We start from the raw sequence: 27512 nt of genomic DNA on the forward strand, positions 1-27512 counted from the left end.
TTCCAAGGACATAATTTAATAAAGTTGGAACATTGGTTTCTGGACTTTGTCCCAATTGAAGCTTTGATCCCTAAACTAAAATCCACAAGTATTGGTCCCTGAACTTGTCATAAGATAAAGCAGTGGTCCTTTTGAGTAAACATCATTAGAAATTCCATCCAAAATAAAGAGTTTCAAGGGGAAAAATGGGAGAAACTCTAACATAGTTACCCAAAAAGAGCATTGCTACACATTGTAGTAAGTTTAGGGACCAATGCTTACAGATTTTATAGTTTAGGGACCAAATCTCTGATTAGACTAAAGTTCAGAGACCATTGCTGCATTTAACTATATTTAAGATTGATATAAATATAAAAAAAAAAGCCTTAATGAGGCAAAACAGAGAAAAGTAATTCCGAACGCATGCGTAAATTGCTTAGTTACTTACACCAAAAATAGTTACATGTGTGCCATCCTGAAACTGAGTGTCAGCCATGCCATGGAGCAAGCATAGTTAATCACTAGTTTACCATCAAAACAAAAATTCTGCATTGTTGATAAAGATTAGCTAATAGAACCCCGCATTTATCCAAAAGAGGTTGAGCATGCAGCAGACATCGCTACAATGATAGAATCTCAACCATACTTCACAAATGATGCAATTTAACTGTTGCCCCCACTAATAAAATTTAGAACTGACAAACAGAATTACACTATTTAAAAAATCAAGTCGTAATAATATTTCTCGAATTATACAAACTTACATTATACAGATCAATCACCAATTCATCTGGGTTTGGTGAGAATGCACTGTTTACATACACAAACTACAAAACAGGGAAGATGAGATTAGGACACCAAAACTTATCGACAAAAATTAGAATTGTCTAAAGATACAAATGATGAGATCATTTACCAAGGTCTCCTTGTGATGTTGCCTTCTTAGAAACTCAATCACTCTAGCAAACTTGTCGGTTCCAAGAATCTATTGAGGAGAACTAACTTTACTATCCCATTACAAAACTAACAACAACAACAACAACAACAACAAAGCATTTTCCCACTAAGTGGGGTTGGCTATATGAATCCTGGAACGACATTACGCTCGGTTCTGTGTCATGTCATCTGTTAGATCCAAGTACTCTATGTCTTTTCTTAGAGTCTCTTCCAAAGTTTTCCTACGTCTTCCCTTACCCCTTAGGCCCTGGACCTCTATCCCATAGTCGCATCTTCTAACCAGAGCGTCGGTAGGCCTTTTTTGTACATGTCCAAACCACCATAACCGATTTTCTCTCATCTTTCCTTAATTTCGGCTACTCCTACTTTACCTCAGATATCCTCATTCCTAATCTTATCCTTTCTCGTGTGCCCACACATCCAACGAAGCATCCTCATCTCCGCTACACCCATTTTATGTACGTAATGATGCTTCACCACTCAACATTCCGTGCCATACAGCATCACCGGCCTTATTGCCGTCCTATAAAAATTTTCCTTGAGCTTCAGTGGCATACGGTGGTCACACAACACGCCGGATGCATTCTTCCACTTCATCCGTCTAGCTTATATTCTATGGTTGAGGTCTTCATCTAATTCTCCGTTCTTTTGCAAGATAGATCCTCGGTAGTGAAAGCGGCCGCTCTTTGGTACTTCATGATCTTCGATCCTCAACGCTAACTCATTTTGGCCTCCATTTGCACTAAACTTGCACTCCATATATTCTGTCTTTGATCGGCTTAGGCGAAGACCTTTAGATTCCAACACTTCTCTCCAAAGGTTAAGCTTTGCATTTACCCCTTCCTGAGTTTCATCTATCAACACTATATTATTTGCGAAAAGCATACACCAAGGAATATCATCTTGAATATGTCCTGTTAACTCATCCATTCCTAACGGAAAAAGGTAAGGACTTAAGGATGAGCCTTGATGTAACCCTACAGTTATGGGGAAGCTTTCGGTTTGTCCTTCATGAGTTCTTACGGCAGTCTTTGCTCCATCATACATATCCTTTATAGCTTGGATATATGCTACTCATACTCCTTTCTTCTCTAAAATCCTCCAAAGAATGTCTCTTTGGACCCTATCATACGCTTTTTCCAAATCTATAAAGACCATATGTAAATTCCTTTTCCTATCTCTATATATTTCTATCAATCTTCGTAAGAGATAGATTGCCTCCATGGTTGAACACCCTGGCATGAACCCGAATTGGTTGTCTGAAACCCATGTCTTTTGCTTCAATCTATGCTCAATGACTCTCTCCCAGAGCTTCATTGTATGACTCATTAGCTTAATACCCCTATAGTTCATACAATTTTGTACGTCGCCCTTATTCTTGTAGATAGGCACCAAAGTGCTATTTCGCCACTCATTTGGCATCTTCTTCGTTTTCAAAATTCTATTGAAAAGGTCTGTGAGCCATACTATACCCGTCTCTCCCAAGACTTTTCACACTTCAATCGATATTTCATCTGGGCCCACTACTTTTCTATGCTTCATCTTTTTCAAAGCTACAACCACTTCTTCCTTCCTGATTCGACGGTAAAAGGAGTAGTTTCTACACTCTTCTGAGTTACTCAACTCCCCCAAAGAAGTACTCCTTTCATGTCCTTCATTGAAAAGATTATGAAAATAACCTCTCCATCTGTCTTTGATCGCGTTCTTTGTAGCAAGAACCTTTCCATCCTCATCCTTGATGCACCACACTTGGTTTAGGTTCCTTGTCTTCTTTTCCCTTGCTCTAGCTAGCTTAAGGATATCCAACTCTCCTTCTTTGGTATCTAGTCGCTTATACATACTGTCATAAGCCGCTAGCTTAGCTTCTCTCACAGCTTTCTTCGCCTTTTGCTTCGCTATTCTATACCTTTCACCATTTTCATCGGTCCTGTCTTTGTATAAGGCTTTACAACATTCCATCTTAGCCTTCACCTTTGTTTGTACCTCCTAATTCCATCACTAAGATTCCTTTTGGTGTGGAGCAAAGCCCTTGGACTCTCTTAATACCTCTTTTGCTACTTTTCAACAAAACTAACAATACAGAAGGAAAATTTAACATGCCAGTGACACAAGATAATTTCTAGAAGAAGTAAAAAACAGCTGGTTGAATTTAGATGTCTCGACATAGTATCTATTGTTTCTTAAAATCCATTGTAGAGACGATTCAAAACAGGTGGAAAAGCTTCAACGCCCATCTTTAAGCATCATTCAAGATTTATGCCATTATACTACAAAATGTCATTAACTAGGATACGCAAAAGTATTCCTTTCCTGTCATTGTACCCGATATGGTTAAAACTTATCTTTTATCACATTCAGATGCCTCAGGCTATTAAGTATGGTTAGAAATTGTAGACATTGAAATTTCAGTGAAATAAATATTGACCAATGTATTAAAATTACAACCTTCACTCATTTCACCTACAACTTTCACTTACTTCACCAACCTCACACACTTATTTCACCTACATCACACACTCATTTCACCTACAACTTCCACTTACTTCACCAACCTCACACACTTATTTCACCTACATCACACACTTATTTCACCTACAACTTCCATTTACTTCACCAACCTCACACACTTATTTCACCTACATCACACACTCATTTCACCTACAACTTGCACTTACTTCACCTACATTACACATTTACTTCACCTACCAACTCCATTCACTTCACCAAAAATGGATGGTGGTGATTCACTCTCTTGGCCTATAAATAGCCTTCTCCATCAAGAGGAAAGAGGAGGAATTTACATACACACCAAAACCTTAAAGCCTTGAAACTCTAAAGCTCTCAAGAAAATCCCGAAGGATCAACAAAGCACTCTTTGTTCTTCGTCAAATCCTCCTTCAAGATCAAGCCCCAACGGCCCTTGAAGAACTTCCACCAACTCAAGATCAAGCCCCGACGGCCCCTTGAAGAAAGTGTTCATCGTTCATCATCTGTTCATCCTAAGATCAAGCCCCAACGGCCCTTTGGATTAACAAAAAATCAACAAACCCATACACCCATTCTTCAAGATCAAGCCCAACGCCCCTTGAAGATCCATTCATCAAATGTTCATCCTTAGATCAAGCCCCGACGACCCTTTGGATCAACAGCTCATCCACAAACCTACACCCTACGAAGATAGAATCAGAGGATCAAATTACAAAGAGATTGTAACCCCAAAATCATTAATACAAAAATATATTTTGTACACGTATTCTTGTTTCTTGTTTCAGGAATTTTTCGTGTTTACAAATTTGGCACACCCAGTGGGACATCTCTACCTCTCATCTCTGTCCTCAAATCATCGAAAAACACAAATGGCATCAAGAAAGGATCAAGCTGTTCCTGCAATCAAAGCGAAGACCAAGAACATCATCGCCGCAAGTGGTGATATTTCGGGCATCACAACTCGAAGTAAGGCAAAAGCTCTTTTTGCCGCGGCTTCCACCCCTGTATTAACTCTGTCAAAGGAACAAGAACACCTGAGGCATGAGCCTGTGATCACCCTAGCCTCGCTAAGGGCGCCAAGAGGGGAGAGCCCGAGGAAATACTCAGAGTCCCTACTCTCCGACGCTGATTCGACGACAGTACAACCATGCAAGTCATGACCACTAGAGCAACTTCAATCGAGGAATAGCTAGCTCAGATGAATGAAGCAATCACAAAGCTCACACTGACTGTGGAAGAGAAGGACTTGCAGATTGTCCCACTCGTCAACCAACTAGATGTGCGGCCCGACGTGAAAGTCGACCCAAATGTTGGCCTATTGAAGAAAGAAGTCGACGAAGAAGAGGAGCCTCCAACAGAGAAAGTCGAAGAGAAGCTGAAGCTAGACCAAGCAAAAGCGTTCATGGGATCTCTCTCTATCCAGCAGCTACAGGAGATGATCGCAAGCACTATCAAGACACAGTACGAAGGAAGTTCACATGACTTCGTACTGTACTCAAAGCCTTACTCTAAGAAGATTGATGCTTTGAAGATGCAAAAGGGTTATCAGCCCCCAAAGTTCATGCAGTTCGATGGAAAGGGCAACCCGAAGCAACATATTGCCCATTTCATTGAAACTTGCAACAATGCTGGGACAAAGGGGGACTACCTCTTCAAACAATTCGTGCGTTCGCTGAAAAGTAATGCTTTTAACTGGTGCACTGACCTCGAACCCAAGTTTATCAACAGTTGGGACCAGCTAGAAAGGGAATTCCTCAACCGCTTCTACAACACTCGCCGTACTGTAAGCATGCTAGAGCTGACCAATACGAAACAGTAAAAAGATGAACCTGTCATTGACTACATCAATAGATGGCGCTCCTTAAGTCTGGATTGCAAAGATTGGCTTTCTGAAACCTCTGCCATTGAGATGTGCGTTCAAGGGATGCACTGGGGGTTACATTACATCCTCCAAGGCATAAAACGAAGAACATTCGAAGAGCTGGCAACTCGTTCCCACGACATGGAGCTGAGTATCACTAATCATGGGAAAAATGAGCTGATTACTAACTTCAAGAAGGATAAAGTATTCGCCCCAAATGTAGACAAGACTGGGAAGAAGCCCGCTAAGGAAGCTTTCACCGTCAACATTACCCCCATCAAGACCTCCTCAGCGCCCATCAAGATCTCCTCCAAGAAGAAAGCGAAGGAGATAAAGAAAGGTGAGCCTTCTCGCACCCAAGACAGATACAAGAGCACCTTGAGAGAGTTGGAACAGAAAACGTACCCTTTTCCTAACTCTGACATGGCTGCCATGTTAGATGACTTGCTGGAAAAAAAGATGATTGAGCTACCCGAATGCAAGCGGCCTGAAAAAATGAATCGCATAAACGATCCTAGGTATTGCAAGTACCATCGTATTGTGAGCCATCCTGTTGGCAAGTGCTTCGTTCTTAAAGAACTCATCATGAAGCTAGCACAACAAGGGCAAATTGAGCTCGACTTTGAGGACACAGCCGCAACGCATACCACTACAATTGCGTTTGGATCGTTCGATCCCGTGCCTCTCCAAGCGACACCTGACCATTCCCTCGAATGCTCAAGCTGTACGGTACCTCCTACACAACCATCACTAGGGAGAAGCGACCAAGATGCACATACCGATGATGAAGAATGATGGATATTGGTAACCTACGAAAAGACAAGGAAGCCAAGACCACGAGTCATACAGCCAAAGGTGGAACAAAGAAGAAATCACCATGGCCGCAACAATGGGAAGCCTAAAAGAAACATAAAGGATGATAAGACAACATATGCTGGGGAACCTATAGAGCAAGAGCCACGTATTCCTGTTTCCTTGCATGAGTGCTTCCCGAATGACTTTTTCCAACAGTGCACTACCGTCGCCTGTCACATGGTTGAAGTAGAAATAGAAGAGCCCTCAAAAGGCAAAGCTATCACCACTGGGGTAGAAAAGACCCTCACACCTGAAGAAGGTCTGCCAATACACTTTAGCATCGAGGAAGCGCTACAATTACCAAAAAAGATGCGAAGAGCACTAGCAGCAGTCTTGGCAAGTCCCGGCGACCACGAAGTACAAGAAAGTAAAGATGAAGGCTCGAAGCTTCACCCACATGAATGTGCCACATGTTGTGCCACCCATGACATAATTAACTTCACTGATGAAGATCTACTGCTGGGATCAAAGCCTCATAACCGTCCTCTCTTCGTCTCGGTGTACGTAAGGGAACACAAAGTCAACCGCATGCTTGTGGATGGTGGGTCGGCCATAAACATCAGGCCAAAATCAACAATGACCATAATCGGCATCAAGGTGAATGAACTATCCCTGAGCCGTCTGCTGATCCAGGGTTTTAACCAACGAGGACAAAGGGCGATGGGCATGATCCGAGTAGAGATGACCATTGGTGAGCTCAAATCAAGCACGATATTCCACGTGATTGATGCAAGAACTTCTTACAACTTGTTCCTAGGAAAACCTTGGATCCACGCAAATGGGGTAGTACTGTCCACCCTTCACCAATGCCTAAAATTTAACCGAGAATGAGTGAAGGTGATCCAAGGTGACACCAAGCCATTCACCGAAGATGAATCACACTTTGCAGAAGCCAAGTTCTACATGGACGAAGACATGGTACCCGAAGCTTTTCCGGAAGAGATCAAATCCATGGGCAAAACAACACTTAAAAAGCAGGAGTGGTAAGCCATGGCTGAAAAGCAAAAAGAGCAAGCCGTGCCACCTTCAAGCAAAGACGATGACGAGTTTGCTAAACCTGCAACAACCAAAGGGACTAGAATGCCTTCAAAAAGACCGAACACACCCATATTCCGGTATATCCCGATGTCAAGAAGAAAGAATGGTCAATCTCCATTCGAAACTGGAACAAGAAAAGCCGACACACAGTGGCATAAGGATAATGTGAAGTTGCTTAAGACGAATGCAGTTTTGCCTCTGACACAGCTAGAGAGTGCTAAGGTCGCAAGACTACCACAAGGCTTCATAAAAGCTCTACCAAAGGAGGTGGAATCAAGCTTTCTTCCAACCAAAAGGACCAAGGAAGGTTTCGACCCAAACACCTACAAACTCATGTCGAAGGCCGGGTACGACTTCGCTCCTTCTTCTACGGCTGGAAAGAAGGTTTCAAACACTGTCAATGACAAAGAACGTAACCTCACCAAAACTCAAAAGAAGTTGAAGGAGCATGGTTACGGAGTTGACAACAACAAAGCCGGACTTGGCTTCACACCAAGTGCACCTGTGATGATTTCAAACAAAGTGAAAAATACTAGCGCTCAATACGTCATCGTGAGCATTGAACAAGACCAAGAAGAGCCTAAACCTGCCCCTCGGACGTCTATCTTCGATAGGATAAGCCGTTCAAGCCCCAAAATTTTAGTGCTTAATCGCATTGGTGGTCAAGACCAAACCTCTGTCTTCAAGAGGCTTAACGCGCCAACATCCCAAAGCTCTATTTTTGAAAGGTTGTTAAAGCCTAAGAAACAAAGCAACACAGCTATCTCTCCTCTGCGACGATCAGCTTCGGAAAGATTTGAAGATAATGAGAAGCCTTCTAGAAAGAGGAAGACAACATTAAAGGAAGAAAAGCTCGATGGGTTAGCAGAAAAAGGCGACGTTCGAAGCTTGATTCCTTCAAGGATGAAGCGTCAAGCAATCTTAGAGGTTGACACAAATGGACCATTGAAGGTAAGAAAGCGTACTATTATCCACACCGGACAATCCTCATGCCAACAAGCTCGAGAAGACAGCACTGAAGAGGAGGTCCAAGATGTCTTCCACATCACAATTCAAGAAGGCAAAGAAGACGAAATCCCCGAGGAAAATGTCACTACTGCACCACCACAGCTCAAAAATGGGGGGCAAGCCACAATTGATGATCTCAAGGAACTCAACTTAGGTACAAGCGAGGAACCAAAGCCTATCTTCGTAAGTGCATTATTAAGTACGGATGAGATAGAAGAGTATTATCAGCTGTTGTTAGAGTACAAAGATGTCTTTGCTTGGACCTACAAAGAAATGCCCAGCCTGGACCCTATTATCGTTGTTCATCATCTTGCGGTCAAGCCTGGAACGCGACCGATAAAGCAAACTCAAAGACGATATCGATCAGAGCTTATCCCACTAATCGAGGTCGAGATCGATAAGCTAATCGAAGCAGGCTTTATTTGAGAAGTGCAATACCCCAAGTGGATCTCCAACATCGTCATTGTCTTGAAGAAATCAGGACAAATACGTGTTTGTGTAGACTTTCAGGACCTCAACGATGCTTGCCCGAAGGATGACTTCCCCTTGCTAATCATTGAAATCATGGTGGATGCAACCACTGGCCATGAGGCATTATCATTCATGGATGGCTCTTCTGGGTACAATCAAATTCGCATGGCCTTCGAAGACGAGGAACTAACAGCTTTTCGCACTCCAAAAGGTATCTATTGCTACAAGGTGATGCCTTTTGGTCTAAAGAACGCTGAAGCTACTTATCAACGCGCAATGCAGAAAATCTTCAATGACATGTTACATAAAAATGTAGAATGTTACGTAGATGATGTGGTGGTTAAGACAAAGAAAAGATCAGACCACTTGAAGGATCTACGAATAGTGTTCGAAAGGCTGCGAAAATACAACCTCAAGATGAACCCGTTAAAGTGTGCGTTTAGCGTCACCTCTGGAAAATTCTTCGGCTTCATTGTCAAGCACTGTGGTATTGAAGTGGACCAATCAAAGATAAAGGCCGTTCAAAGCATGCCCGAGCCAAGAAACCTGCACGAGTTGAAAAGTCTACAAGGACGGCTAGCTTTCATCCGACGCTTCATCTCCAGCCTCGCAGGGCGTTGTCAACCGTTTAGTCGCCTTATGAAGAAATATGTTCCATTCATATGGGACGAAGCATGCCATAATGCTTTTGAAAGCATAAAGAAATATTTATCAAGTCCACCTATCCTAGGGGCACCTGTGCCCGGGAAACCGCTCATATTGTATATTGCTGCTCAAGAGAGTTCAATCGGAGCACTCTTGGCACAAGGGAATGAATCCCAGAAAGAAGGAGCACTTTACTACCTTAGTCGAACTCTCACTGGCACTGAGTTGAACTATTCCCCAATAGAAAAGATGTGCCTCGCTTTGGTGTTTGCCATTCAGAAGCTCAGACATTACATACATGCTTACACCATCGACCTAGTTGCTAAAGCTGACCCTGTCAAATACGTCATGTCTAAGCCAATCTTAACAGGGTGACTCGCTAAGTGGGCTTTGCTTCTTAATCAATATGAGATCATTTACGTCTCAGCTAAAGCTGTTAAGGGACAAACGCTAGCAGACTTTCTTGCCGATCACCCAATCCTGGCTGATTGGAAAATCTCAGACGACTTGCCTGACGAGGAGGTGTTCTAAATCAACATCTTCCCGACATGGACGATGTTCTTCGACGGATCCGCATTAGCAGACGGAGCGGGGGTAGGAGCAGTATTCATGTCGCCACAAAGGCAAATACTACCTTACTCCTTCCAACTGAGTGAGCTATGCTCCAACAATGTTGTTGAATACCAAGCGTTGATCATCGGGCTCTAAATGGCGATCAACATGGAAATCACAACTCTTGAGGTGTATGACGACTCCAAGCTCATAATCAATCAACTCTTAACTGAATATGAGGTGAGGAAAGATGATCTCGTCCCATACTTCCGGCTGGCGACTCAACTGCTACAAAAGTTCGAGGCCGTGACACTAGAACATGTGCCAAGAAAGGAAAATCAAATGGCAGACGCTCTCGCCAATCTAGCCTCGAGTATGACACTAGGAAAAGATGAAGCTGCAGACGTGCCAGTTTGCCAAAGATGGGTGATTCCGCTCGTTAATGAAATGTCGTTGGATGATACAAATGTCATCTCAGTACTTCCAGTCGATGTTGAAGAGTGGAGACAGCCGCTGATCAACTACTTAGAGCACGGAAAACTTCCAGATGATCTTAGACACTGTTCCGAAATACGTTGACGAGCACCCCGCTTCCTTTATTACAAAGGAACACTCTACTGACGCTCTTTTGAAGGAGTGCTCCTGAGATGCCTAGGTGAGGAAGAAGCCACTCAAGCCATGGAAGAAGCATATTCAGGTATGTGTGGGGCGCATCAGTCTGGACCAAAGCTACATTTCCAGCTCAAAAGAATGGGTTACTACTGGCGAGCATGGTGAAGGGTTACCTGGAACACGCCAAAAGGTGCCAAGCCTGCCAATTCCATGCCAACTTCATACATCAATCGCCTGAACCATTACACCCTACAGTTGCTTCATGGCCGTTCGACACATGGGGATTGGACGTTATAAGACCAATTACGCCAAAGCCATCTGCAGGAGAAGCTTACATCCTAGCTGCAACAGATTACTTCTCCAAGTGGGCTGAAGCCATACCTTTAAGGGAAGTCAAAAAGGAAGTTGTCGTTCGTTTCATCAAGGAGCATATCATTCACCGATATGGTGTGCCTCGCTACATTATCACTGACAACGGAAAGCAGTTCTCCAACCGACTCGTGGACGAGCTTTGTGACAAATACAAGTTCAAGTAGCACAAGTCTTCCATGTATCATGCTCCGGCCAACGACCTCGCGGAAGCATTTAACAAGACGCTGTGTAACCTCCTGAAAAAGGTAATCGGCCGAACAAAGAGAGACTGGCATGAAAGAATAAATGAAGCACTTTGGGCATATAGGACTACACATAGGACTCCCACCCAAGCTACGCCTTATACTCTTGTATATGGCGTGGAAGCTGTTCTACCGCTTGAAAGTCAAATCCCCTCACTAAGGATGGTTATACAAGAAGGCTTGACTGATGAAGAAAATGCAAAGTTGCGCCTTTAAGAGTTGGAAGCGCTGGATGAAAGAAGGCTCGAAGCTCAACAACACTTGGAATGCTACCAAGCACGGTTATCCAAGGCATTCAACAAGAAAGTCCGCCCAAGGTCTTTCCAAGCCGGAGATCTCGTGCTGGCATTGCATAAGCCTATCATCACAACTCACAAGACAAAAAGCAAGTTCACGTCAAAGTGGGATGGACCCTACGTAATACAAGAGGTCTACACCAGCGGCGCCTACTTAATCATGGCAGAAGACGGCTTGAAGATCGGCCCTATCAATGGCAGATTTTTGAAGCGCTACTACCCCTAAAGCAAACGCACCACGCTCCTGGCCCGCAAAAGCATAAACTGTGTACGGCAAAATCATCATCACCATTAAAATCATCATCAAAAAAAAAAAAAAAAAAAAAAACCATCACTCATTTGAACTACGTCATGACTTGATCCCTTCTCAACCAAGGGTACGTAGGCAACTTGAAACTTCAAAACTTAAAGTACAGTTACATCATGAACAAAAAACACAAACACTTTGAAGAATAAAGAGCAAATTCAAGAATGCAAACATTTTATTTCTTTAAAGGAAAAAGTCTGATTACAAAAAAAAAAAGGCAGAAGACACTACTCGAAAACTATGTGCCTAAAACTACGGAGGCAATCTTCAAGCAAGCCTTCCAAAGTCTTCAAAGTCTCTACCTCGGTGAGAGACAAGATGGGCAATTCCATAGCTATGCCTTTCTCTTGTTCTAGGCGTGAAATCTCCTCTTGGCATTGAGAAAGTGTAGCTTCTTGCTCCCCAAGAACACTTTCAAGTTTTGATGCTTCGATGCCCAGCTGTTCTTGCTCTCGTATCAACGTATCTATATGGACCTGGACAAAAGCTAAAGAAGTCTCTGTGGCTTGATAATCTCCCGAAGTAGCTTGCTGAGAAAATCGGACTTGGGTTAGTGACAAGTCTATTGCAGCAAGATGGTGAGCTCTAACATCTGGACTCAACTTCTTCGAGGAAATAGCACGCAAGGAAGAATACTCAGTTGAGGCGGCCATAAGTTCGGCAATCTTGATCTTCAAGCATGAAGAATCAACGTTAAGATTGTCAATTGCAGAAACAAGCTTCGACAAATCCTCCTTAAGCAACGCAAGGTCCTCCAACGGGCATTTTGAAATCCTCCCCTCAATATGGCTCTTGATATCTATTGCCGCATGAAGATTGATGCGATGAATAAGCTACTCAGTACCACTAAGGTTTAGCCCTCTTAGAGAGATCTCAGAGTTAGCTGGCAAAGGTATAGAACGCATGACGGGATCTTGCATGCCTCCACCTACACACGGCAAACTTGGGAAACTTGACGGATTTGGGACAAGCTCTGTACCAGGTAGATCCCCAATCTCTCCGCCTGTAGGTAGGTCGCCTCCAAATAGCATCTCCGTATAAGAATAAATGCATGTGGTCGCCAAGTCAAAAGAACAAAGAAGGCCCAACCTAAAGAAAACAAAGAAAGCTGTTAGAAACAAAAGCTAGAACAATGAAAGCAGAAGAAGTTGATGTGAAATATTCTAACACTCAAATTAAAACCCTATGATTGTAGTATATGAAAGTAGGGATCGTTTTAGGCCGGGGATTAGAAGGGATGCTAATCAACACAATTAAGACTAAAAAAAACATTGAAATAGACTCTATAGACTCTAAACTAACTTAAAACACTCAAAACAGAAACAAACACTTAAAAAGACTCAATTTTAGACCTAACAAGTGTTTTGGACGAAAATAAACCTTAACTTGACTCAAAAGACTCAAAGAAAACAGATTTTGACTCAAATAACAAGACTAAATGAAAGGGGGATTGTTTTTGACGAATTTAAAACTTAAAACAAAAACTTTGTAGAAAATACTTTGGAAGAACGAATTTAAGTGAAATAAATGGGTGAAAGGCTATTTAGAGGGTCCTTCTCCACACATGATATATGCATACGAACCAATTTCCAGTTATTATTCCTTTAGACTATGAATGACAACGCCCCAAGTTAGTTGCATCGCACAACTAACCATCAGATTTTCCTTATTTCATTGAATTAGATGGAATACGCATCTAAACCAAATTATCTTTCTCAAGTTCCCTATATGAAACGCATGATAGAGATACATGTCAAAAGTCATTAAGTTCTACGAAATTCATAAGCATTGACGAGGCATTCATCACTATGAAACGCATGAGACTCATACCAAGGATTTACTTAACACGATTGTGACTAGCAACCTCCACTACTTGTGAATATAAGTGAATAACTATTATGTGAAACCCCCTTATACTCTAGCATCAAATTCATGCATGCAAATTAAGTGTCGCCCCCCAACCCACATACATAAACAAGTTTTAATAACTTAGATAAGCAAATCACATTCATGCCTTAAGAAACAATAACTGGACGTAATCAGTTCATATAAAACATATAATCATGGCTTCGAATTCACCTCTAACTAAAAAGAAGTTAGTTACATATGTTCGCAAAACAAAGATAACTAAACATAAACATTAAAAACAAAGATAGAATACACCTAAAAACACTCTAGGTGGCTCCTCCTTCCTTCCTTGCTGCCAACAATGGGGATTTGCGTGAATTTAGGCTCTTGAGGTGTGGTGGATGGTGTGGTGTAAATTTTTGGTAGAGGGTGGTTTTTGAGTGTTGTGGCATCAAGTATTTATAGGGTGAAGGGGAGGCACGAATTTGGGCTAAAAAGGAGAGGAATTAGGACTCCAAATCATCAAAGAACAAGGATACTTTCAATTAGATTCCAAGGAGGACAAGGAATGGTCCTTGTGGCAGATTCTAGAACTTCTAGAAAGGTTACATGTGGCATAAACTTAATGCACGAAAATAGGGCTTCTAGAACTTGATATTTAGGTGATTTAATGTGAAAAAGAGTCCTCTTTGAAGTTGGAATTAAGGTAGGAAAAGATTAGGATAGGATAAGATAAGATAAGGTTGGATAAGGTTTGGATAAGACAAGGAAATTTGGATAAGGTTCCTTATTTCTTGCTCTTTCCTTATCTTCTTTGCATTTGGACTTGTTTCTCCAGATTTTTAGCTTTTCCTAGCATCTCTTGACTTCAATTTCGTCCATCCACATTGCTCCATAGTTAAGTTATCCAATCCATGCCCAAAACTGCTCTAAATAGCCACAAAATGTACTTTCTTGCTCCTTTTGCCATTAGGACCTAAAAACATACGAAAATAGCTTAAAAGACTAAAATAGATAGTAATTAAGTAACTAAATGCAAGGAAACAACATAATTAAGTAGCATAAATATGCTCCTATCAGAAGTCATAAGAGAGAAGAAAATGCACACATCTTTCTCAAACGACACACTGCCATCGAGTTGAGGGAGCCTAAACACTTCTTTCTTCTTATGATGAAAATTGACATCGCTGTCGACCTGAGCGCCTTCAAGTCGTCGCTTGTTTAAAACTTGTTGACGCTGCTGCAAAACAAATCCATCTTCGTGCGAATCAACTTCATCACCGGCCTCTTCAGATACATCCAGATGTTGAGAAGACAAGCGTGGGCATTGAGGGACTAAAACCACTGGTCTATCTTGCAAAGTAGCAGCACTCGCACAATCAAAAAGTATCAGTTGCATAGGAACCACAGAACAACCCCCCCTCGATACATCAAGGCGTGAATGAGAAGAATTGGTACCACTTGCCATCCCCAAGTTCTCATAACGTACCTTTGACCACTAACTTACGTAAGCACGGGTCACTAGATTACTCTTGAACTCATCTTTGGCCGGCAGGGTGATAAAAGCATTTGTACATGCACGGGTACAAGACTCCCAATGTATATACACGGCTTGCAAGGAGTCTAATTGGTTTTTTCCCTTCAGCTTGCCTGGCACATTTTGGACAAAACCAAATTGCTTGCTGAAACGGTGGGGACTATACGGCTGAACAATGCGTCGGTCTTCTTGCTGCAAAGAAACATACCCCTAGCGAAGACTTATAAGGTAAGATAAGTCCGAGAAGCGAAGATGCGAATCATCCATGATGCCTCGCCGCACCGAGCCAACTCTTGCCAGATGGTCCATCTTCAAGCCTTCACAGCTTCTAAACAGTGCTTGCGTCTGGGAATCATCGAGGCTCTTTGAAGAAAGCACGCCAGAATACTTTTTCATTAAAGGCCCCGACTTGTCTAGAGTTGAAGAAAAAAAATGAGTGCCGAATTACTCACCCAACCAACGATACACATAGTGGTAGGGAAGAATCGCAGCACGATCTTCAATGCTTGCGGAGTTCGAAACAACACTCAAACATTACAAATGTTGGCCTAGACCGGGATAGTAAGACTAAAAGATTCACCTGCAACCATCTTGCTAGCAACTTTGAAAACCCCAGGACGAACAAAGTTGACGTCGCCTGTTGGAAAAACAAACTTACAAAGCCAACAAGCTAAGAAAGCAGCTAGGTAAGATTCTTCCACATGCTCTGATGCTATGCCAAGGTCCTTAAACGCTCTCAACTCGACAGGGGAGCGGCGCTTGGCTGAACCAATAGCACCAGACGGATATGGGTCTCCCTTTGGCTTAGTGGTTTTGTTGCAACCTCTTTTCTTCAAGGACTTCTTGTACCTTGTGTCCTCCTAATACCAGAAGCAGATCCATAAAGAAATCTTCACGCCTGATTTACCTCGAGCATCTTGGGAAAGCTTGTGATATGCCCAAAACAAACAGCGATAACTCGCAGGCAATCCTCGGCTATTGCAGAGAGAAAGTTCCTCCGCACTAGGAACGACCTCGTCATAAAACTTACCTTGGATTGGCAAGCCCCCTATCTTGTGGAGATCCCAAAGTGAAATTGACATCTCTCCTTGAGCCGTATAAAGCGTGTTAGTCGCTGAACACCAATGCTCGAAGAACGCATGAAGGACGAAATGATAGAGATCATAACTGAACAAAGATGTGTACACGGCATGGTAAAGACCCACGCTAGTAAGCATATGTTTAGATCGGCCCAAGACATCTTTAAGCCACTCCTAATAAGACTCAGCAAAAACAGCTTCTCCAGTAGTCGATAAGGTATCATTCCAAGCCATAGCTCCGCTGCGAATGTGATCACCAAGAAGCTTAAACGAAGTCGGATGATTGTCACGAGCATGGTGCGAAGGGTTCAAGATAAGAATCCTCAGTGTGCACGCCTTCTTCTCCGTATTTGATCGAACAAAGTCTGCCACCTCCCAAGATACTTTAGAAGACCACAACTTAATATGCATGGAGTTGTCTTTTGTAGGAAGAGCAAGCGCCTTAGGGCCAGTCAGTGGTGCGTAAATCTTCAGCATTGTTCCCCTATCTTACGAATCACTTTCCTTCGCAAGAATGGTGATGGTGTTGCTCTTAAAACACTTGAAAAATACCATGACCGCAACAAAGCAAAATCAGCCACAAAACTTGAGCAGCACAACAAAGAGGGCAGCCACAGAACGGTCCTTCAAGACACGTTACAGTGGCAAAGAAAACCAAAATGTCACGTAATCGCACTACGCAACCCCGCAACGATTACGCCAGCAGCCTCTTCCACCGCATGGCGACGTCACCACCAAAGGAAAACTATGACCAAAAGGCATTACACAGCGAAGCCCCACTGCAGTCTCTTGCACAGCACCACACGACAGCGCACCACCGAGGGAAAACTGTGATCAAAAGGCACTACACAGCGGAACCCCGTTGCAGTCTCTTGCACAAACACTAGGTAGCAGAAAGCATATGTACACCCGCAATCCTGCCCACTCTGCCACCAGCTACCACACCTTTGGAAACTTTATGAGGGTCTTAGCATCATGCTCTGCCTTCCCAAAAAAAAAAAAAAAAAAAAAAAAAGAATCGTAGCATCACAACAAAGAAATCCATCAGTGGGGTACACACATTACATATTTTATACGCACAATGATGAGACAATCAACATATATATATATATATATATATATATATATGCACAAACATGGAGTGACGGGACAAGCTATGAGACAATCACCTATATATATATATAAAAGATGCACCCACACAGAGTGATGAGTCAATCACCTTATATATATATATATATATATATATATATGAGATGCGTGCACACACACACGGTGATGGTATATATATAAAAGGCGCGCACACACACATGGTGATGGGACATTCAACGTCCGTGCATATATATATATATATATATATATATATATAAAAGTGCATGTCAAAATCAATATATGTATATGTATATATATATATATATATATATATATATATGTGTGTGTGTGTGTACATATCAAAATCGTCTTCAGCTTAAAAGGAATAAACCTTACAGTAAAGGCTGTGCGAAGAAACTTGCTAGGTGACTGCTTCCTCTTCTTCCCATCCACCGCAACTGAACTCCCACAAATATCACAGAGAATTGCAGAGGTTGAAGAAGTGGAAAGCAACTCTCCTTGGCAGTTCAAACCTACGCTCGCAACCACCCTTTTTGGTCTAGCACCCAGTTCAACGGGCAGCAGACGTGGAGAACGCAGTGTAGCGAGGAAACAGTGCATGCAGTTACCGGCAGCGCAAGATTGCAGGATAGGGCAGTCGGGATGGAAGAAAGCAAGCAATGTAGTGGTTGTGCAATGGTTGTGCAGTGACGATTCGATCCCATATAAATACATATATATATATATATATATATATATGTGCACATGAACCCAGAGAAGCGAATGAAGTGCAACGACTGTGCAAATAATGTTGCAGTGACTGTGCAAATAGCAATCCACATGCAGTGAAGAATGTAATGAGATGACTGTGCAAACAGAAATCCGCATGTAGTGAAGAATGTAATAAGATGACTGCAAATAAATAAATAAATAAATGGTTCGCATGCGGTGCAGCCAGGAACCCAGCGGTGCCAGTCTGTCATACTCATCATCAGAACGATTTACACGCACACAAAAAGAAATTGCAAGCTACTGTTAGCAAGTCAAGAAGGAAAAACAAAAGAGGTGGTGGCGACAGAATTATTGCAAAGAAGAAAATAAGGGAAGGATGGTGCACGGCACCACCTTGCAAAAGTGTGATTAAAAAAAAACAAAAAAAAAAAAAGCGAAATAACACATCTTGGTGAGATATATGTTTTATATGTATTTAGCACAATACATTGAATAAAATAAAGCCCGTCTATTGATAGCTCTAGAAATTACAAAGGCGCCAAAAAAAAAAAAATAATAGTTATTATTATTATTATAAAAAAAATAAATAAATAAAAGAGGGAGCCTTCACAAAGGTTGCTCATGTGAAGCCCCACTAATTGGCAAAACTCCAGGAGCGGGAGGCATCGAAGATAGATTATTTGAGGCCTCAATACTTGGTTGAACTCTAGATGACGAAGGCAAAAGGTGCCTCTGGAAGAAAGCCACAAACCTTTGACGGTCACTTTGAATTTGACCTTCAGATTCTTGCAGATGATCAAGCTTCCTCTTCATGCTCGTCGAATAATTATTTGCAAGCATGTGCAAATTTCTATTCTCGCGCTTAAGCTGTTTGATCTCTTGTCTAAGATTTTCCACCTTCATCGTCAATGATGCAACTTGACGGGTTCGAGCAAGTAGGCGTTGGCCCATGTTGGACACAGAGCCCGCACACTGAACACTGAGAGGTAGGGACTTTTGAACGGCTAACTCATCAGACCGTCTTGAAAGCAGCCTATTATCTCTAGGAGTGATGAGGTTCCTAGCTACTACCGTAGCCGTTGTTGCATCCTTCATCACAGAGTCTTCACCTGTAAGAGGGCCATTAGAAGATAAGAAAGACGGGCACCATATATTACCTTGACGCGGCGCACCTGTATCACCGCTGAGACTCAAATCTAAGCAAATGTTAGATGGGTTAGCCATTTTCAACGATGTTAAAAGAAAAGGGTAGGATGAAGTAGAATCTAAAGAAAAAGAAAAAAAAAATACACCAGAGACGATTTTCACGAGCAGGTAATCTTCAAAGTGTGCATGTTGGATGTGATTGATACCTCCATAAAAGGAGAGGCAACACATCCACCAATTAAAAAAAAAAAAAATCTAAGAGACGCCACTCTTCAAATCTTAAAAGCCGGATTTTCCTGCGTAAAGTTCGTCAACGCTTTTCAGACACAATCTCAGCTTTTCAGATAACGCGTGCAACTTTGTCAAAGATCTTTGACAAAGTTGAAAACGCGTGGAGGTCATTATCCCAACTACCATACTTTTGCCGATAAGCGTGGGTGACAAAGCCTCACCCGCACTACTACCTGCCATTAAAATCCTTATATATGTCAACATTCATGGCAAGGCATACATCCAAAAATGCATGACTCTTCTTCTCGGCCGAGAATGTAGCTGCAACCAAACCTCTTAATATGCTCAGGTTTCTTCTTCCCTTGAGAACACCTATTCAACCAAGTCTTTGAGAGCAAACATATCTCATATCATTAGGGTCAAAAGCAAGAGTATCTCATAGCATGCCTTTTCCTCGTCCTGTCCTTTGTTCTTGTTCTTCCCTGCAAGACAAAGAGAGAGAAAGCGATCAGTCGGCACTTGGAATCAAGCTTCCCGTTTGGAACCGACTACCTGGAACCCCTTCCCTGATTGCTTATCCAGCACTGCTCTCAAGTACTCATCTTCAGCTGTTGATGTACCCCCAAAGAAGATGCCAGATGCCTGGAGTACAGATGAGGCAGGAGGAAACGGTAGATCGAAGTATGTGGAGACAAGCGCAACAAATATATGTGCTGATTCATCCGCTGCTTCTTCAAAAGCAAAAGTATCTCATATCATCAAGGGCGAAAGCAAAGGTATCTCATATCATGTTTTTTCCCTGTCTTTTTCTTTGCCCTTGCTCTTGCCTGCAAGACAGGGAAAAAGAAAGCAATCAGTCGGAACCTGAAATCAAACTTCCGATCTGGAACTGATTGCTCAGAACCTTTGCCTGGTTGCTTACCTAGCGTTGCTCTCGAGTGCTCGTCTTCAATTGTCGGTGAGTCTCGAATTCCCTCAACGCATACTTCAGGACAGGTGACGGAATGTCGGCTCTTTACACTGAAGCTGCCAAGCATGGATGAATCGCTGAGAAGTGATGCTCTGAAAGACCATTTAAAGGCAAATGGTTGCGCACCACCTCGGCTGTGTAAAATGAAACAAGCAGAGAAGAATGCAGTACAAGGAGTTGGAACAAATTGCTGTAGTGCGACGCCTTCTCCTGCAGAACCACATAATCCAGACAGAGAAGTTTAAGTCAAATCCAAGCTCGACATCATTGTTCTAATCAAAGAGCTCGAGAAGCCTTAACAACCCTCCGCTGGCGCCGTCGCCAAAGAGCAAAGCCTCGTCGTGCGACGCCATTAAATCGCCAATACTTCTTCAAAAGAAAAAGTATCTCATATCATGCTTTCTCCATGTCCTTTCCTTTGTCCTTGTTCTTACCTACAAGGCAAGGAGAAAGAGAGCAATCAGCCGGCACTTGGAATCAGTCTTCCGGTCTGGAATCGACTGCCCGGAATCTATTCCTTGATTGCTTACCTAGCGTTGCTCTCGAGTAGTCGTCTTCAACGGTTGATACACTTCCAGAGAAGATACTACATCTGCTTGGAGAATAGCTAAGACGAGTGACAATGAAACATCAATCTTGTAGATCATCAGCAAACGCAACAACTGCACATGCTGATTCATCCCCTAACCCTCTTCAATATGAATTGGAAAGATTGAACAAAGAAACAGGCCATCACCTCCACCTCGTGCTTGCCTGCCATGTGTCTGAATCCTGAAACCGTTCATGGTCCTATTTTCAGTCAAGATCAAGCCTCGATGGCCCTTGAAGAACTCACAAGTCCGATTCAAAATCAAGTGTTCACCACCCTTGAATCAAATTCAACTCCAGATAAAAGGAGTAAGTTCAGACCTTCAGAGGAGACCAAAAAACCCTCCAGCCCAGTTCAAGATTAAGCCTATGGAAAATCAACAATTTGAGGAAACCAGAAATTCTTCCAGTGAAATTCAAGATCAAGCCCCAACGGCCCTTTGAAGAAATTTCCAGCCTAATTCAAGATCAAGCCTCGACAGCTCTTAGATCGACATCTACATTAAGGGACTGCAAAACACATCTTTTACACGTGACAAGCACATGTATACGACGCGCCTTGAAGTGGGGGCATTTGTAGACATTGAAATTTTAGTGAAATAATGTTGACCAATGTATTAAAATTACAACCTTCACTCATTTCACCTACAACTTCCACTTACTTCACCAACCTCACACACTTATTTCACCTACATCACACACTCATTTCACCTACAACTTCCACTTACTTCACCTACATTACACATTTACTTCACCTATCAACTCCACTCACTTCACCAAAAATGGATGGTGGTGATTCACTCTCTTGGCCTATAAATAGCCTTCTCCATCAAGATGAAAGAAGAGGAATTTACATACACACCAAAACCTTTAAGCCTTGAAACTCTAAAGCTCTCAAGAAAATCCCGAAGGATCAAGAAAGCACTCTTCGTTCTTCGTCAAATCCTCCTTCAAGATCAAGCCCCAACGGCCCTTTAAAAACTTCCACCAACTCAAGATCAAGCCCCGACGGCCCCTTAAAGAAAGTGTTCATCGTTCATCATCTGTTCATCCTAAGATCAAGCCCCAACGACCCTTTGGATTAACAAAAAATTAACAAACCTATACACCTATTCTTCAAGATCAAGCCCAACGCCCCTTGAAGATCCATTCATCAACTGTTCATCCCTAGATCAAGCCCCGACGACCCTTTGGATCAACAGCTCATCCACAAACCTACACCCTACGAAGATAGAATCAAAGGATCAAATTACAAAGAGATTGTAACCCCAAAATCATTAATACAAAAATATATTTTGTACACGTATTCTTGTTTCTTGTTTCAGGAATTTTTCGTATTTACAGAAATCTCTGGGTTAAGTAGAATTCTAGCATGCTATTCATAGAAAGAACAACAGGATTGATAATCAAGCAATTGAAGAGCAACAAACATTCAAAACAGAGACAAAAAATGTAAAAGTAAAAGAAGTGGGTCTCAAACGTAGAGCTTGAAATCTAAAATTTCATAGAAAGTAAAGGGTCAATTTCACTTTAAACATCCCATATGAAGATCATATGATCGGAATGTTGTGTTGTTTAAAGAACCAATATATAGCATCTCATATAAATTAGCAATGCAAATACAATGCCCAAAACAAATCTAAAGAATTCCAAATACTGTTCTTGAAACACAAATTCTTCATCATAAACCATGACAAAAATAAATTGGAATTAATTTCAAGATTCATAAACACTACTGTAAGTCTGTAACCACAAAAGGCATACCTTGAATTTGGCTTGCTTGAGTATAGGAGCATCACCAGTAGCTCTCAGATGAACAACCACTGCACCAAATTGAAAACCCATAAAAATAATATCACCATCGATCAAAGCGCACAAAACCCAAAAACTAAAACTGATTAAAGCAGTTAAAAAATATTAAAAACCCCAATTAAACATTGAGAATTATGGGTTTTTCGTAAGAAACCCAAATGTCTCACCTTTTTTAACAGCACTCGGAGACTCTGCGGTAGCCATTGTAGATGACCTCTGATCGAACACCTCTCAAGGAGCAAGTGGTTGGTAGAGGATCTAGGACTTTTGTATTGCAGACTTGATGAGATTCATCATCTCAAGGAGCAAGTGGTTGGTAGAGGATCTATACAGAGTTTTCTTTGCTCGAGTTTCCTGCATATTTTCTTATGTGAACACTTCAAAAGCCTAAAAATGAACCCATACCTTGTAGTAGTCTTAGAGAGGGATTGGTCATTAGTCCTACATTTTATATCCAGAAAAGCTTTGATTTGCCGTTTGTTTAGAATGATTCAAGGGAAAAAGGGAAAATTTTCCTTGAGTTGCTTGATGACCTAAACTGATTTACTTTTTGTCCTTATAAAGTAGTGTTAGAAGGCTTTGATCCAGTGGTGTTTTCTACTGAGATTGTGCATGGTGAAGATAGTAGTGTGACTTTGATTCCACTGACTGAGACTGTGGATTTTCCTTCCCTTACTAAGAAACCTCTAACTTTGTTGGCCTTTTATATTCCTTTCTTTGGTGACAATGAGGAAGTCTGATGATTTCGTTAAGATTGACCATGCTTGTTCAGCAAGATACAGAAACCTGATCCAATAAGGAATCAACCAAGTTCCCTATATTCTTAGAAACCTTACAATCTAAGGATTGACGTGCATCACAAGTAATACACTTCTAAGAGGTGAGTGGACATAGAGTCTCTACTTGAAAAGCATGGTGGAAAACATGTAATATGGTTTCTCAAGTTCAGCCAATTTTGCACGGAACTGCTTCAAGTAAGCTCTAAGATTTTCATCCTTAGATTGGACGATCATGCTGGATATGGCCTCATGACATTTACGGACGTCACATACACCAAATAGGTGTTCATGAAGATGTTAGACAGGCTTTCAAAGCAGTCTATGGAGCGAGATGGTAACTCTAAAAACCATCTCATAAGGAACCCCTCTAGAGTGGATAGGAATATCTTGCATATCTACAAATCGTTGTTGTTATATAGGGCCATAACGTTTCCGTAGTGCATGGTGTAGTAGTTTGGGTAGTGTCCCCATGGAAATACTTGAATCTGGGTTGAGAGAATTTCTTAGGCCAAGGTGTAGACTCAATTGTCAAAGAAAAATGGTTTTTGGGTTTGGTGATAATATTGCTAAGAATGTGAGGTTGAGTTTCCCTTAATGCATCCCTAAAGCCATTACAATTCAGTGGCCAATGCTGCTCATGCTTTCTAAGGACTTTGGGTCGTCAAAGTTCAAGTGATGGGGGCTCTATTCAAGGCGCTCGTGCAGTGTTCAAGGGAATAAAGTCGTGTCGGACTTGGATCCCACCTTCAAATTTGTAATTAATAGTTTGGTCATCACGCTGTGCGTTCATGCTCGAATCAGCAACTTCTATTGGGTTGGAACATAACTTGGAACAATTGGTTGCCTATTTAGGGTTATGGTACTTAGATTCCCATATTTAAAGACAGGAATCTGGGTTTGTGAAGTGGTCGTGCTGGAGTTTTCTAAGGCTTTCATTCGCTTCTCGATGTTCATGAAGTTTGTGTGGTTCTTTGCCCAACAAGCTATGTAGGTTTTTTGCAATTTACCAACAAGTGTGATGATAAATTCTTATTAGATTAAGGATTAATGTCCACCCTCTTCTTATCTTGTTTGCAATAAATAAATTCTTTCCTTAACCAACATCCACTATTATTGGACTTTTTACTACTACGCTTCCAAATCTCAAACCCCGTTGCAAGTGCATAATTGTTGTAAAAAGCATAACCTTTATTCAACTCGTCGTCTACCGTTGGCACCACAAATTCAACCCCCTGCACCAAATTGATCCCCTGCATCTACATCCTCTCTTTCTATAATAATTTCTTATATTTCTAACTCATCCCCCATCGAAATACACTTCAATGTCTACCTGTTAGAAGGCTACATAACTACAACACCACTTATCACAATCCAGCATAAGTTTTACACCTATATATCTAATATCTAATTTAATGATTTCAACCAAATCCAGTGGTAACCACCCACCATTATGGATTCACATCTTAGAATTTAAAAAACCACAATAGAATGGAAATGGATTATAACAGAGGTTCTGGATTTCTTCACACACTCACCTTCACAATCTGGGTTTCTTCAGAGGTTCTGAATAAACCAGCCTTGTGAACTCTAATCCAAGCACAGTTTTAATCCACATGAAATTGAGTGTCGATACCCTTCACCTCCTCACCAACTCCCTCTACCTGCCTTTCTTTCGCCCCTTATACAACCCTAAACTATCTCTCTCTTCGACAAAAACACACCCACTGAACGAAGAAAAATTAAAGGTATAGGATTTATAGGGTCTCAACCAATCCACACTGAAATCAAACCCTCTCACCCATCACCAGCTGCCTCTCTTTCTGGGTGAATAAAAACCTAATCTCTCCCTCTCTTGCTAGCAAAAACACACCAGTGAACAAAAATAAAAAAATAAATAAAGGTAATAAGATTACCATGTCACAGTCACAACGCATCTTCAATCTACCTCAAATCCATTCCTCACCCCAGCTTTCTCTCTACCTCAACCTGCGAAGAAACCTTTAGCTGACCTACCCCTTCTCTCTAACAAAATATACCTAGTGAATTAAAAAAAAATTAAAATTTTTAATTACACAGGGTCACAATAACCCGGTTTTACTCATAAGTTTGTCCTTTTTCAACTATTAGATTGTAATCCACATGGATGGTCTTCACCTTAAACATGCCCAACCAACATCTTTAACCCCAGAAATTTTGAGCTTGTCTTGAGGGGTGTGGATTTTGTTTGAACCAAAATTTGGTGGGAAAGTAAATATTTGACTATCATCTTCTAAATGCATGATGTACATTTGAAACCCATATGATCAGACATAATCATATTTGACTGTGGTGTTCTTTTATCATTTTCTAAGTATATGTACATGCGAACTGTTATTAGCACTCCAAAAATCTCATTATACACTCCTTATTGATAAACCAAATATTCAGGATCTTTCTCGATGTCAGCAATGCATGGTAAATGACTCTCCAAGTCAGCTACACAAGTTGGATACTCTTCAAACTCTTCAACAGATAGAAATGAATCACAATCATTCCTTATCTAAAACTCCTGCAACTTAGTTTTGAATTTTAAATGTAATCAGATGATATGTTTATACTGTAACCAACCTCATCTTGTAATCTCTATATAATGAAGTCCATACCTCACTCATAATTAATTGAGTTGAGTTTATGCAATCAGTATTTACAACCCTAGCTTAAATTCCTTCATGGTATCACCAAGCTAAAGTCTTGTTTCCTTTGTCAAGCCCAAATGCTACCTCTTCTCCGTAGTCGAAATCTTGTTTCCTTTGTCGACGGAACCAGTAAGTGTCCTCCACCATTCCTGAAAGATGTGGATGGCAACATCACTGACACAGTTAACCTTGACTTTGACATCTGGATACAACAGGATGCCACTGTCATGTCCTAGATCAACTCTTCAGTTCACCCTACCGTACTTGCTGCTTTAATTAGGAAAACAAGCTCTCATTCTGCCTGGACAACATTACATGATTGATATGTTTTTTAATCAACTGGTCACCTTCTCCAGCTTCGTAGTGAGTTGATGAATACTCATAGAGGTGATTCTTCCATTTCCGAATTTTTGGATAAAATTAATTGTCTAGCAAATACCGTTTTTCTTTCTGGTGCTCTTGTTTCAGACTTCAACATTGTCGCCATCATTCTCAACAACGTAGGCACTGCCTATGAAAGCACAGTTGCCTCAGCCTAAGCTTGTGATGAGGCTATTACCTATAGTGCTTTAGAAGCACTTGTCATTGGCACTGAAAGATGACAGAAAATGCATTCTGCATTTCGTACTGACAGTGGCCTCACTGTTCTTGTAGCGGTTTGCAATGGAGGTCGTGCACCTATTGCTTTTCGAGGATGAGGATTCTTTACTGGGTTCTACCTTCGTAGTAATTTCAATAGTGGTCGTGGCCCTTGAAATAGACATTGTAACTCTCCTCTTTCTTACCAACCTCAACACCATAGGTCTCACTCTTACCAAGGATCCCACCCTCGCCAAAATGATGGTATTCTCGGACCCACTCCCTCCTAAGGTAATTTCACTATAGGAAGGATTCAATGTCAAATCTGCAGTCGTTATGGTCATTTTGCGATCGATTGTTTTAATCGCCTAAACATGTCCTATGAGGGATGCGTCCCTGCACCGCGGCTACAAGCTTTTGCTGCCATTGCAACTCCTGCTTCTGCTACAGCACCTGCCATACAGGAGTGGTTGTTTGACTCAGGGGCAAATGCTCACATCATCAATAATTCTGCTAGTGTCCAAATCCTTGTCCTTATAATGGCACAGACCAAGTCAATGAAGTTGGTTGTGGAACAGGTTTGACAATTTCACACATAGGCAACACTTTCATTCGTACACGTAAATCCACTTTTACATTACCCAATACACTATTGTGCCCAAATGCATCAACCAATGTTATTTCCATCCATCGCTTTACAAATGATAATAATTGCTCTCTAACCTTATATCCCAACTCGTACTCTGTTTAGGAACTTCACACTGG

General features: G+C 41.6%; 1 protein-coding gene and 1 pseudogene across 1 annotated transcript; one reads left to right on the forward strand and one right to left on the reverse strand.

The window, feature by feature from the left end:
- Window positions 1–438: 438 nt before the first annotated feature.
- LOC148689504 (ubiquitin-like protein ATG12) lies at window positions 439–22952 on the reverse strand. Its single transcript, XM_088688487.1, has 4 exons — window positions 22882–22952; window positions 22667–22725; window positions 744–806; window positions 439–525 (listed from the first exon to the last, which is right to left on the reverse strand). The coding sequence occupies exons 1-4, from the start codon at window positions 22916–22918 to the stop codon at window positions 439–441; spliced, it is 246 nt and encodes an 81-aa protein (XP_088544613.1). The 5' UTR covers window positions 22919–22952.
- Window positions 4580–9676, forward strand: LOC148689505 (uncharacterized; annotated as a pseudogene).
- Window positions 22953–27512: the final 4560 nt, after the last annotated feature.

The sequence above is a fragment of the Pyrus communis genome, chromosome 17 (genome assembly GCF_041283825.1).
Source record: "Pyrus communis isolate YQ-2024b chromosome 17, ASM4128382v1, whole genome shotgun sequence".
In the NCBI taxonomy this organism is placed as follows: domain Eukaryota; kingdom Viridiplantae; phylum Streptophyta; class Magnoliopsida; order Rosales; family Rosaceae; genus Pyrus; species Pyrus communis.

What these genes read in the sequence shown, in the direction of transcription:
- LOC148689504 (XM_088688487.1), bottom strand. Translation starts at nt 22,918, where the DNA reads ATGGCTACCGCAGAGTCTCCGAGTGCTGTTAAAAAAG. An exon ending in TCCGAGTGCTGTTAAAAAAG is followed by an intron (nt 22,726 to 22,881) that starts GTGAGACATTTG and finishes AATTTGGTGCAG; the next exon opens with TGGTTGTTCATCTGAGAGCT. An exon ending in TGGTGATTGATCTGTATAAT is followed by an intron (nt 526 to 743) that starts GTAAGTTTGTAT and finishes TCAACAATGCAG; the next exon opens with AATTTTTGTTTTGATGGTAA.